Here is a 14,202-nt window from a genome sequence, read left to right as displayed (position 1 = left end):
GCCGCCATCCCAGGCCGCCAACACCGACGGGAACCGCCACCGTCCTCCGCTGCTACCCCTAGGGCCACCGGTGCCGACGGGAGCTGCCGTTGTCCTCCGCCGCAGCCCCTAGGGCCACCGGCACCAATGAGAACCGCTGCCATCCTGGGCCGCCGGCCGACGGAAGCCGCCAATGCCCTTAGGGCCACGGCCGCCGACGTGAACAACCGTCGTCCTCCGCCGCAGCCCCTAGGGCCACCGGCACCGATGGGAGCCGTTGTCGTCCTGGGCCGACGCCGTCCTCCGCTACTGCCCCCACCGCCGTTCGAAGGTCCTCCGTCGCCGACGCATAGCCGCTACCCGCCGTCCTCCCGACCACCTCTAGCCGTCACCAACCCAGACGGTCAGCGCACGAGCCCGGCTGCCTCTGGCCACCATCGCCGTGCCTCCGCCTCCCACCTCCCCGTCGCCGATGTCCTAGCCGCCGCGCAGACGCCGGTCAGCTTTGGCGGTGGTAGGGCCGGATCTAGGGGGAGAGGAAGAGACACAGTTGATAATTGTTGGAAGCGATGAAAATGAATGAGTCGTCCGACAACTGAGGAGAAATTCCTTGGAAGTGTTCAAACAACTGTTAAGTGCACATTCCAAATGCCCCTATGCATTTAGATCTCTAGGTACGGTAACTGACGGTACCAAATCGTTTCACGATCGGAAACGATTTGGTACCATGAGGTACTAGTACCTCGAGGTAATTTTTGGTGGACCGGAGCAAATCTCATGCATTTAAGTTGGCTGAATAATAAGTATTCCGAGCAGATACAGAGCATGTTCAATTCAAAATGTGTAGTCACGTAGAGGAAAGAGAATCAAAATACAGAAAAAAAACTGAAGAAAAATGAGTTTATAAATAGGAATTTTAGGAGGATTGACGATAAAAAAGTATTTTTATACAGTACTACTAGAGAAAGAAAAATCCCACTGATAAATAATCTGATTAAAGAGAAAAATAAGTTCTGTAATCACTAAAATTTGTGTTTTTACATACGTACATGAGTAGAAACAAATTTGTTTTGGACAACATCAAAAGTAGTAGAGATAAAACCACCAACTCAGTTTTCCATCCTAGCTCTCCAAGATTAAGATTAAACAGAGCAATGAACCACCCTGTTCCTGCGTCTCCTTGTCAATACCATTTTTTACATATCGTCATGTAATGATCAAGCAATATCTGGTTCAACTCTTAAAACGTACCATCAATGATTAAATACACACACATACTAATTAGTACTCCTATCAGAGCTAGAGATCAGCCTGAGATCTGAAATGATAGCAAGAGCAACTACTTTGCTCCATCTCCTCTGTTCCATGGTTGTCCCCTTGAGAAATTTTCCCCTCCACATTTACAGTACGGTTGCTAACATTGGAGTCTCCGCTTTGCGCTGTGACATACATCTATCCATGATCACCATCACATCGACAAAGTTGAGGGCGATGGCGAACTCGATCTACAGCCAGCCAGTTTTCTGCTAGCTCGGAGTAAAGGCTTAGCGGCATGATCCATGTACGCTCACCCATGGCAACAAAAAGTGGCATTGTGATCTCTGATGTCATGCAGCTCCAGCCTCCAAGCGACCAATTTGGATTCAGCCAGAAATGAGCCTGGAAGGTTGCAGCTTCAACCATTGAGAGCAAGTCATTCTGCATGGCAGAAAACACAGATATCAACGTCGATGCATTTTTTAGGAGACCTTATTTGTAGTTTTGACTAAGAAAGCTATAAGAGTGAATGTTATAATAAATTAACCTGCCATCCAGAATGTTTATTTTGGAACAAGAACACTGAACAAACTTCTGGCCTGGTTTAGGACCTGCACTCCATTTGTCAACAGTGCGTAAAGGTTGGGCAGCAGTGTGATGCGTCTGATGTAGTCCATTTGATCATCCACATGACCGCATCTCCACCCTATCAAACTCTCTTACAGAGAGAAAATGAATGAAGAACAAACAGAGATGATCAATTTGAAACTAGTAGAGTGAAACAACTTGTTTGATCTGTCATTCTTTTTGTATTTGAGACTAACAAATTATTTTTTTTTTGAGAGAAATAACAACTGCAGGCCAAACAATATATTCAGTAACAATAAACTTAACAAAAATCTTACTACTGGAGTACTGGACTATGTGATCGGTTAGCAACAATATAAAATATGATAACTAGTAATGTTCAATTGTTCAGTCCACCATATGTACACAAGATCTTTCAGACATTCTAGCAAAAAAACTCATCGAGGCCCCCGCGTCGCCCTCCCTCACGGGCGACACGGGAGGCGAAAACAGCCGGCGTTGCCGCTCCCCCCTTCCTCCCTCTGCCGCCTCGCCGCCGCCCGAGCGGCCGCAAGGACGGCGGCGGCGGGGCTTCGTCGCCTTCGTCTGCCTCTCCCGTCGGCGGTGGGGGGCTGCGCGAGACAGCGAAGGCCACCCAGATCCGGGCCGCCGCGGCCGGATCTGGTGGGGAGGCCGCCGGCGGAGGGTCGGCCTAAGGTGGTGGCGGCAGTTGGTGGTGGTGGCGGCGGGGATTGAAGATGGCGAGGTGGCGGCGGTAGTTGGTGGCGGCTGGCGGCGGGGAAGGCGACGACGGCGTCGGGGATGGTGAGGGGGCGCCGGCGGCGGGGATGGAGATGGCGGCGGGGATGGAGGTGGCGGCGAGGCTGACGACGGCGGGTGGCTCTGGCGGCGAGGCTGGCGACGGCGGCCGGATCAGGCGCTGCAGGCCATTTTGGCCCCCCGTGGGGCGGATCTAGCGTGCTGAAGGCCTATTTGCCCCCCCCCCCCCCCCCCCCGCATGGCGACGACATCGGGGCGGCTGCGTTGGAGGTGGCGGCGGTTTTGCGATGGCGGCTGCTGGCGTCGGTGGTTGGTGACAGTGGCAGCGGCGACGACGGCCGGCTTGCGACGGCCGTGACTGAGGAGGCGGCGGCGACATCGGCAGTGGAGGCGGGGAAGGAGTCGGTTGTGAGGTGACGGCGGCGACGGTGAGGTGATGGTGACCGTGACGGTGGTGGGAGGAGGCATGGCGGCCTCGGACGGCTTGCCGAGGGCGTGGCAGACGGCTACATCGGACCGGCGCAGCATCGTTTGGAGGAGGGGTCAGAGAACGGCTTGTCGCAGAGTGCGCAGCCGATGGCAGCGGAGGCCGGCTCGGCGCGAGAGGCGCCGGCGGCAGAGATGGAGGCCGGCTTGGCGCGAGAGGCGCAGCCGATGGAGGGAGGCCGGATTGGCGCGAGAGGCGCGTCCGGTGGAGGAGGCCGGCTTGGCGCGAGAGGCGCGGCCGGCGGTGGAAGAGGTGACCTCGGTGCGTGGTGGAGCTACCGGTGGGTGTGGCGCGGTCTTCGGCGCGCAAAGGCTGGCCGGCGGGGGGCGTCGGTGCAGGGGCCCCACATGTCGGCAGAGTTTGAGTGGTGGTGGAGCATCGGTGCGTCAGCCGTGGATTCGTGCAATCTCGTCTGTGCTCCTTTGTTGGTCTAGCGGCGGCCGGTCCGGTGCTAACCTTCTCCTGTCGTGTGTGTTGGCGCTGCCGGTGTGTGGGTGGTGGTATATTTTTTCTTTTTCCTGGTTATGACCCTCCAGGGTTGTAGTCTTGTAATTCTTTTCCTGCTCTATCAATAGAACATCGCACCGTCTCGTGCGAGTCGTTCAAAAAAAAGACATTCTAGCAAAACGATTGGTGCTCATAGCAAACGAAATAAGAAAACCACAACTAACCATCTGATTTCTGATCTTATATTCCCTTCCACAATGCAATCAAATTGTTTTCTGTTATGAATGAAATGGAAATGAAGAGTGCACGGGTAAGAAGAGAAATAAAAACTCAGCATCAAAACACGAATTGAGAGTAATTGTGCATATCACAGCCCGAAACAGAATACCCTGATCAAAGTAAGCATCAAACATTTGCACCTCACGGCAAGGAATAAATCAGATCGATCAATTCATACCTGGGATGGGAATGACTGAGTGTGTTAGGCGCACATTTGGGAACTGGAAGCCTCATTGATCATCATGTCCCTCCGAGTCAGAGCAGTGAGGTGCACGCAGAAGCAGGGAAGCCCTGCCCTATCTGTTCGCTGATGACGACGCTGATGGGGGAGGAGATCGTCAGCCAGCTTGAGCTGTGCCTATCTCTTCGCTGTCAGGTTAAGAAAACGAGAGAGATGAAAAGTGAGTTGAAATCATCGCCCTCACCTGATGGCTAATACTGAACAAGAAGAGAATTAGAAACAAGTTAATTAAGCTGCCATGTAGGGAGTGACTGACCTATCATTCGTCGTCAACGTGATCACCTGCGACTGCGAGCTCTCTCCCTCCTGCTCGGGAAGGGGATCCGTTGCTTCCACTGCTACAGTGACTGATCCTTCGGCATCAGGAACAGGATCTGCTGTTTGCACTTCTATAGAAGATCCTTCGGCTTCAGCCCCCAGGTCGTGATACCTTCGGTCACTGTACATTAGCAGCACGGGGCGATTTGGGTGTGTGTTCACTTCTCCCTCCAGCTGACCAAGCCCAGCCACTTTACTTCCGTATGTAATTGGAATCTCCTTGAGCTTTGGAAGGTGAATGATACCAATAATCCCAGATTCCAACCTGCACTTGCCTATTTCTATCTTTTCCAACAGGGGTGAGCTGCCGTCCTCAAATCTGATCTCTCTTAGCTGATCCAATTCGTAAATACAAAGTGTTCTAAGATTTGGGAATGCTCCCGTTTTGAATACTAGCTTCTCCCCAAGGTAAGCATTCCGATAAAGATAAAGGACCATGAGGTTGGGCAATGCCCCAAGTATCAGCATGGTTTTACCTTCCTTTAGTTTACTCCTCCGTAAGTCGAACTTCTTCAGGTGAGTGAGCTGCTCAATCCAGTTAGGCATCTCTTCAAGACTTCCATTCAACCTGAGTGTCCTTAGTAGGGGAGGAGGAGATGAAATAGAATCTAGGCACTCAAGTGTTCCAATAATACCTGAGAATAACACAGCATCCACATGGAGAGATTGGAGGGAAGAGAGCTTCTCAATGGCTGCATAAAGTATCTTACATTTTTCCTTTGTCGACCCGTTTGTTGTCACACCTAATTTCCTCAGCTTGCTTAACTGCCCCAGCTCTTTGATTGCTCTACTACTGGTCCGCCTGATATCTACATACTCTAGAACCTGTAAGTCTCGCAACTTACCTATTCCTTTGGGTACCTTCACACCGAATGATTCAGACCAGCAACTTTTGGTGGCCATGTGCAATTCAGCAATTTGTTTTGCACGATCATCGCGACTAACTAAAGGTGTGAATACTTTAGGCAGGCATATTGTGTTAGTTATGCACTTCATTGGGTGGTTTAGACTAAAGTTGTCATAATGAAACTGTCCTATACAACGAAGAGTATGCAGACATTGGAGTTTACTGATCTCACTTGGTAGTGCTGCAATGTATGTGCTCGGCATGTTCAAAGTTTGTAGGCCCTGTAGTTTACCAATGGATCTGGGAAGTGAATATATGGATGACGAATATCCAATACTCAAGTATTTCAAGTGGCACAACAATGCAATATGGTCGAAATCTTTTTGAGTGATTAAGAATGTCACATCTTCAAGATCCAAGACCCGTAACATCCTCAATTGATCTGGACAAACTGCATGTGCTAGACTCTTGGGTCTGTCACCAAAAATAGCTAATGATCGAATAATGCTCCAATCCAATCCTGTTTTGCAGGACATACTCCCATGGAATGCTATGTGGCGAGTGTTTTCCTGAACTAAATCAGAGCCATCTCCCATTGGTAACAATACAAAATTTTCCTGTCTCGAGATTGAAACTGTGATATCACGGATGATATCATGAATTCGACAAGTCTTAATTTTTCCTGCTATGCCCACTCTTGATCGTTGAATCATACTTCGGTTGATTAGCTCATTAAAGTAACTTTCTCCGACATCCTTAGTCGTCATCCCAACCTTTGGTCTAACAAACCCTTCTGCTATCCATCTACCTACTAGACGATTCCTTTTGATTTCAAAATCCTCAGGAAAGATACTTAGATACAAAAAGCATGGTTTCAGATGGGATGGTAGGTGGTTGTAACCTAGGGTCACCATTCTCCTCAAAGCTTCCAGGCTTGGGTTTATTTCTAGTTCTGAAGGAAGGTGTTCATAGAATTTCTCCCATTCTGACACCTGTTTAGTTGCAAGCACAGCTCCTATTGTAAGTATTGCTAATGGTAGACGACCACATTTATTTACAATTCGTTCAACCATCTTTTGCATATTTTTATTTGATTCCATGTCTTCATGATTTTTATTTGTTTTTCTCAGTAGCAATGTTATGGCATCGTTCATCTGCAAGAAATCAAGGTGGTACACCAGTGAGGCTGTGGCACACTTCTCCGCAAGATCAACATTCCGAGTGGTTATTACTATTCGACTGCCCTTCTTATTGTTCTTAGGAAATGCAATTTCATTTATCCAATTCCAATCATGTAAAATCCATAGATCATCTAGAACAACAAAGTACCTCTTCTCCTTGAGCTCTTCTATCAGGTACTCAGAAAGATGATGTACTTGCACCACCACCTTCCCTTGCAATTCTTGCAAGAGTTGATCCAGAGAACTGGGGCCAAGAAGTTGGCGTATCATATCTTTAAGTAGCTCAATCCTGTGAAATGATTGTGACACTGTAATCCAAGCATTGCAAGGGAAGTTCTTCCTAATGTCTTCTTCGCTTTCAAAGATCTTCCTCGAAAGAGCTGTCTTGCCTAAACCACCCATCCCAACAACACAGATTACCTTGGCCGGACCATCATTAGCATTGGTATCGATCATTTCAAGCAGCCTTTTCTTGGAGTCAGAAAACCCAACAAGCTCAGCTTCATCCACATTTCGAGCTGATTGATTGCGAATGTCTTCTGCATAGGAATCCATGTCATCCTCTGTGCCGGAGGAAATAGGCTCGACTAAATTGTAGCGTGTGTTCCTGCTACTCACTTCTTCAACTCTTGATTTGAGGTTGTGGATACGGATAGCGATCCGGTGGCGCTCTCTAAGTTTCACCAACTGACGAAATAGGGTTTGGCTTTCAATATGGACTTTAAATTCATCAGGGAATCTTCAATGTCATACGACAGGTCACGTATTTGCTCTGCCCAAACCTTTAATAGTTCATCTTTCTTTTTCATAACTTCAGCAGCTCTAAGGAATGCCTGCATTGTTTTTAGCTCATCTTTGATATACCTAGCAATTGTTCATCTTAAAGCAATTTAGGATATCTCAAGTATAACCCAACTCATATATTACAAAAGTACTAAAATGACTAAAATTTCCATAACAACAATATTATGATTTTGTTTTTAAAATTTAAATTTAAGTTTCTACTAGTAAATGGTACCAATTGAAATCAAGAAATCTTTTAAGAGCAAATATATTCTAGTTCGGTTCAAAGGAATTTAGTAGGCGTGATTCATGACAGTCTATTTTGTGACTGTTTGGTTTGTACCAAGCTCAACCAAGCAAAAAAAAAAAGGTTATGCCAAAATTTTGCCATATATTTGGTCTCAAAGTACAACTTTGGTAAGAACCAAAACGTAAGCCTAGCCAATTTTTATCTCTTTTTTTTTTTTGCAATGAACAATTCTTGCCATTGCAAAAAAAAAAAAGAAAAGGTAAGATTAGGAATGCACTTGAACCAAACAAGCCCTTGATCAACTAGGTGTTTTTCCAAAAAAAGAAAAAACGAACCATACCAAGTTATCATAATAATATAGCAGCAAAATAACAAGAGTATAGCCCTATGAGATTATTATCCGGACAAAGAAAAAGCACACCACCACATGTCGATAGCGCTGCACAAACCACCAAGTAAAGAACTAGCACTGTGCACCTATCCGGCTATTTCTAAGCATGACTGGTTGGCACCAGACCTACAACAGGCCCACGAGCGCACCATCCAACACCATGTCCAAATAACTAAACATCCATGGGCTACTAGATCACCAGGGCAAAGGACACCACCATCCAAGAGTGTTGCCTAAACTGTCAAGGCATACTAGGCAATAATAGGACTTTCTAAATGATCCGTCCAAGGAAAATACGGTGCCGAAAGTGCCACCACAACCCACCCAAGGGGGTGGAGGTACTAGGGTTTGTCACCGCTCGAGTCACCCACGTGGGAAATGCGGGATCCTCCGCTTTACGTTTGGAGTTATTAGTTCATTTGTCGTAGCATATCTTACCAATGGTCTTTGTTGCTTAACTTGTAAGGAAAATTTGGTTATCTCAAAGAAAAATTATTAGCGGCCTCTATGTAAAGAGATGTTTTAGATAGAATAGTGTCGATTCCACTACTAACATACATAAGGTGTCAAGATTGGTCATTCAAAAGGAATAACATGTTTGGCAAAAAGAAAATGGTAATGCCAAAATATTTGCCATATGTTATATCCATAGATAAGAAAATGTTATTGCCAAATTATTTGGCTTGATTGAATGCCAAAATTCAACTTTGGTAGAAACCAATCATAGGCTTAGCCAATTTGTGCCAATATTTTTGGCAACAACCAATTTTTGCCATTGCCAAAAGGTTGGTAAGGCTAGGGATGGTCTTGAATCAAACAAGCCCTTGGTCACCAATGGGCTTTCTTTTTTTTAAACGATCCATACTAAATAGTCAGGGAAAAAGATAAAGGGTAGAAAAAATTGCAAGACTATAAGTTTTGATATTGAACCATACCAAACTCTCTTAAGAGCATGGTTTATTTTCTCGGTTTAACTGATTTGATCGGAGGTCACTGATAGACCGAAATTTTGAACAAAATTTAGTTAAATTAGAACAAATATTACCAAAATTCATGAAAAATTAAAAAATTAGAAAATTTTGGCTAAAATAATATTGTATTGGAGGGGTCCGAAATTTCTAAGCCTGCTTAACAGATCCTCCCGTGTCTGACTAAAATCAAACTTTGCGTAAAAAAAAAAAGAACTGACCACACTGTGAAAGCCGGTTGGTAAGTGTCAGAGGAAAAAACGATCTTTAAAGAGAAGCCGAACACATCCAGTTTAAAAAAATATTTGTTGTGCACGGCTATCAGGTCCAGGAGGAGAGCATAGGCAGCTGAGATTGTGATTTTTTTGCATGGGTCCCACAATCGATTTTTACACTGTGGTGGTCAAACAGAACTTTTGTTTGGCTTTCATGGAAGTTTTAGTCGAACTAAACACTGGACGTGCCCTAAGGCATGCTAAGCAATAACAAGACCTTAATTCTAGATGATGCCTCCAAGGAGACTGGGATGCTGAAAGCACCGCCGCAGCCCATCCAAGGAGGTGGAGGTGCTAGAGTTTGTCGCCACTCGAGTCACCCATACGGGTTCCTCCACTTTACGTTTGGAGTTATTAGTTCGTTTGTGGTAGCATTTCTTACCAAGGCTTTATCACTTAACATACAACGAAACTTTGGTCTCTCAAAAAGAAAACTCATTCGCAGCCTCCATGTGAAGAGATGTTTCAGATAGACCAGTGTCCACTCAACTAACATACCTAAGTGTTCAAGATTGGTCATGCAAAAAGAATAACATGTCTGTGCACCCAGCAACTGATTTGTCAATAAGATCTAGGCTAATTAAGCTGGAAGTGGACCCCCCCCCCTCCCTCTCCTTTTCCTTCTCCCCAGATAAACCCTAGCCGCTGCCACCCATTTTCCAACCTCGCTGCCGTCGGAGCAAGGCACTGGAGTGCATGTGGCCGCCGGGAGGGCAGCGGCGGGGCTTCCTCCTTCGCTCCATTCCTTGGACTGGGCAGCACAGTAGTGGCATGGATGGATATGGGATCCGGGAATGAGGGCTTGACTGTATCTGGTGGTTGGTGTGGGTGGATCCGGTGCAGCAGAAGAGGCGGCTATGGTCGATGGAGGAGGTGGTAGCACGACTGCTCGACGATGCAGTAGGTGTGTCGAAGAGCGCTGCGGCGGCTCTAGGAGAAAGGGGCGGCAACGACAGTGCCATGGAGATGGCGGCATGTATGTGGACTGCTCAGCCTGGCGAATGCTGAGTCAACAACAATGATCAGGGTGGCTGGCCGGTGATGGTGGTTGCGACATGTTAACAACAAAATTTGGTAAGCACAAAGTAATCATCGGCTTAGAGTCAGTATCGGCTTCAAAGTCCTAGAATTGACCGATGGAAACTATCAATGCCAACATTTGTATTCTTGATGGATTCGGGTAAAGATTAGTTAAAGGTAGCTTATCTAAAAGAGTCCGAGTTCAAGGAGGATACGACATGGCAGTTTATCTATTAATTAGGCAGGGTTTAGTTTCCTTTTATCTTTAGGAAAGTGTATTTAGTATCCAATAAAGACTTTATGTTTTCATTTTATCTTTAGGAAAGTTTCTTTCTTGTCCTACAAGAACTAATATCTACCCATGGGTACAAATATGTACATCCAGGGTCATTGCAATTTATCTCTCGATCAATACTACTCTCGGCGCATCGTCATCCTCTTTTCTGAGGTTTTACTTATCAACCGGCGGAATTTGGCACCTGACGCGGGGCTGCATTGGTTCAGCCCGATCTTCAGCGAAGGGGTAAGTCCTACGTTCCGTCGGCCCTGGTGAATCCATCGGCTACATTGGTGTTGTTCAAGGCTGCATTGCTCCGATCTCTTGGATCGCTCCAGTTTGGTTGATATATTTGCCTAGCTGATATCTCAATTATATCTCTAATTAATTGCATTGTGTTTAGAGACGCATCGGTTTAGTTAGGTCTGATATTCTGTCTTAGCCGATATATCTCTACAATCGCAATGCTGTTATAAATAGATTTGTTATATCCATCACATTAGACAGATCTATTGGCTCATCGAGTATTAGATTATCATATCTAATCCGTGTTGCATCGGTTAGGTCCGACCTACTAGATTGTTGTTGATAATATAAATCTTGTTAAGCCGATAGGTTCATGCTAGTGTTTTATCGAGGTGCTAGCCGATAAGTTATCTGGACGTTCATCGGCTTACGAAGATTACATACAAGTTGGATTTAGCCGATTGCAAAAAAGGTTTCACTGTTTATCTAAATCGATTGGATTTTATGACATCGGACTTTTAGCCGATGTATGCTTTAACCATCGGATCAATATTTATTATTAGCCGATTGGTTTCTATTGGATTATATTTTTATATTTTATTATCATCAGCCAATTGTCTTTATATCATTGCCTACATTAGACATATAGCCGATAGTTCAAAACCCTATCGACATCGGCTAGAATCGGCATCGGCTAATATCGGCTATCGGCTGGAATTACTCCATCGGCTTGTTAGTCGATCGGCTGTTTTATCTGCTGTTTATATATCTTGTCAGTTGCAAGATCAAACTGACTAGCACGCCCGCATCTCACAGCATGTTGGACCTGCACTGGAACTAAGCAGATCTCTCAGGCCAATATGTGTTTTTTTTTTCATCTGCACGACAGTGGCTGGTCGGCTCGTCGACGCGCTAAGAGCGACGACGATAGGGGTCAGGGCGCGGCAATAACAACAGTGATGGGGGATGTCGTGGCTGTCCGGTTGGGTGGCACGCTAGGAGGGCCCATGATTGCCACAGCGACAACTTGAACTAGTACGGCGATGGCAGATGAAGCAGAAGTAGCGTCGGTGGTGGCTGTCTGATACTCTGATTCAGTTAGAACTTTGCCTCGGCCGTGGCACACTTAGGAGCCTCGGCAATTGCCACGATGATAACTTGGGCTAGGGCCACGATGGCAGATGAGGCAGAAGTCGGCGGCGGTGGGTAGTTGGTCGGTGACGGTGTGGTTCGACGGTGCGTGCGCTAGGAGCGCCGGCAAGTACCGCGACGTCGGCACGTAGGAGCTGCCAAGTTATCAGTTGGCGTTGTTCGGAGGCGCTTGTGACGTCGTTGGGTGTGTGTGTGGGACGGGTGAGCTAGCTCTTGCCTCCGAGCGTCCACAGCCGGATTCGACAGATGGTGCAACAACGGGTTTGGATGGGGAGATGGATATTAATCTATCCGATGGACGTACTGTTACACTTACAACTTGTAAAAGTTAAATTTAAACTTGCATATTTGTGAGATGAACGTCCTGTTATACTTACAACTTATAAAAGTTGAATTTGAACTTGCATATTTGTGAGATGATATATTATATATTAACCTATCATGTTTTTTTTTTGAAAATTTTTCATAACCATTTAGATGATATGCAAGAAACGGGTGAACATCCACCCGAGTGTTTAAAACAGTTTCCCGTTTGGATGGTGGATGTTTCGTGGATGAGATCCTCTATGGCGGAGATGGCGTAGCGAAGGCAGCGCGGACTAGTTCTGCTTCTCGGATTCTCCCCTTGACGCTACGACAGAGATCTCCACAAGGGACACCGATTCTGGTGAAGCAATAGGAAGGGATGATGTTGCACAAGGATGATCAATGTCGAGATGCTTGGATTTAGAAGACTTTCAAAGCTTAGTCTTCTAGTTTTCTTTCCTAGTCTTCGAGCTCTCTTTTAGTGTTTCATGGTGTTCCTCAATTTCGAGATTAAGAGCCTAAGAACTTGCTAGGATAAACGAGAGCAGTGCAGTACGTACCAGATGTCCTTCTCGACGCCGAGCAGGAGGCTCGTCTCATTGGCAGCGGCAGAGGCGGCCTTGCTGATGGCACTGCCCACCAGCGACCTCGCCATGCTCAGCACCGTCTCCGCCATGGATTCGTTCGACTCTCCCTTCAAGCTTAGCACAAGCAAGCTCACGACCGCACAAGGAGACAAGCTCGTTGGTAGCTTTTGCACTGAACAGTCTGAGCAGAGAGAGGAATTAAGCTTATCATCATATCATAGCGTTCGTTTCACTGCATATTACGGTTTAGGTGCACATGAAGAGAATCATATTCCCCCTAACTTTAAAGTCCACATTACGGTTTAGGTGCGCTTTAGACCAGGTCCTTGCATGGCTCCACTACCCACTATAAGATGTTTTGCATCCTCACTTTGGACTTTCCAGCGCATTATATTGGCCATCTCTATCTACATAACGTCATATGCAAGCTTGGGTATGCATGTGACTAATTTAGCATCCCAATTAATTCGGTGAATCTATGCTTCACAAGCCATAATCAACAAGATATAAAGAACTGCGTGCGACTTGATTAGTGAGATCCATTGTTCCGCGCATGCATGTGCAATTAGGGATGAAACGGCTCGAAAACGAACGGAAACCATCATACCATTTTTATTTTCATTTTTTTAATTGGAATCAGAAACCCCACATAAAAAACATAATCAAATATTTTCAAATACGAAAATGGAGCGATTCCAGTAACAAATATTTATTAGAATATAAAAACAACTCAAACCAAGCTTCTCATATCAACGAAGAAGAGATCAATGTAGCTCATTAAATCAACATTTCTATGTTTTATCAGTTAACAATAACACAACTAGTTGTACACTGCACTTTTCAGAAGAGCTATAATAAACAAGAACTATATTCATCTATAACCGTAAGTAGTATAGCATAGATTAATAAAACAAAAAAAATAGTCATTAGGCAAAAGCAAAACATATCTAAAGCACCGAACTAGAAAAATATCTCCATTCAACTAACCAACTCAATTCTTAGTAAAAATCTGAACATCTAGAGTATATATAGAGTGAGAAATCATTCATATCGGAATGCACAATGTGTAATTTGGAACATCTTTCTCATTTTGGATGAGCATCAGGCAGTTTAAGATGTAGTGACTGACACAACGTTCTCCATCTTATCTCATTGCAAGAAGTAAAAACAGATCAATTGTGTACGCATGCTGCACCTGCAGTCCCGCACCACTACCTTACAAGGCGAAAGACAGATAAATAGCAGGTGAATTGTGTCGAGCCAATTTGCTCTTATGTTAGGAGGAAACTTTTTTTTTAACAGACGAGTAGCTACTACTCCTTCCATTTTATATTACAAGTCATTTGACTTTTTTATAGTTAAAATTATTTATGTTTAACCAAATTTATAGAAAAAATTAGCAACATTCACGACACCAAATTAGTTTCATTAGATTTAACATTGAATATATTTTGATACAATATTTGTTTTGTGTTGAAAATATTACTATATTTTGTTATAAACTTGATCAAATTTAAATAAGTTTGACTATGAAAAAAGACAAATGATTTATAATATGAAACGG

The 14,202-nt window shown here is 45.2% G+C and overlaps 1 protein-coding gene across 1 annotated transcript; it reads right to left on the bottom strand.

Annotated features, from left to right (window-relative positions):
* Positions 1–1,078: 1,078 nt before the first annotated feature.
* LOC107281440 (disease resistance protein PIK6-NP-like) lies at positions 1,079–12,861 on the bottom strand. Its single transcript, XM_015788327.3, has 6 exons — positions 12,612–12,861; positions 4,294–7,247; positions 3,975–4,165; positions 3,742–3,792; positions 1,784–1,942; positions 1,079–1,677 (listed from the first exon to the last, which is right to left on the bottom strand). The coding sequence occupies exons 1-2, from the start codon at positions 12,725–12,727 to the stop codon at positions 7,064–7,066; spliced, it is 300 nt and encodes a 99-aa protein (XP_015643813.1). The 5' UTR covers positions 12,728–12,861; the 3' UTR covers positions 1,079–1,677; positions 1,784–1,942; positions 3,742–3,792; positions 3,975–4,165; positions 4,294–7,063.
* Between the last annotated feature and the right edge of the window lie 1,341 nt (positions 12,862–14,202).

The sequence above is a fragment of the Oryza sativa genome, chromosome 6 (assembly GCF_034140825.1).
Source record: "Oryza sativa Japonica Group chromosome 6, ASM3414082v1".
Taxonomy (NCBI): domain Eukaryota; kingdom Viridiplantae; phylum Streptophyta; class Magnoliopsida; order Poales; family Poaceae; genus Oryza; species Oryza sativa.
This window is presented reverse-complemented; position numbering and strand designations above follow the sequence as displayed.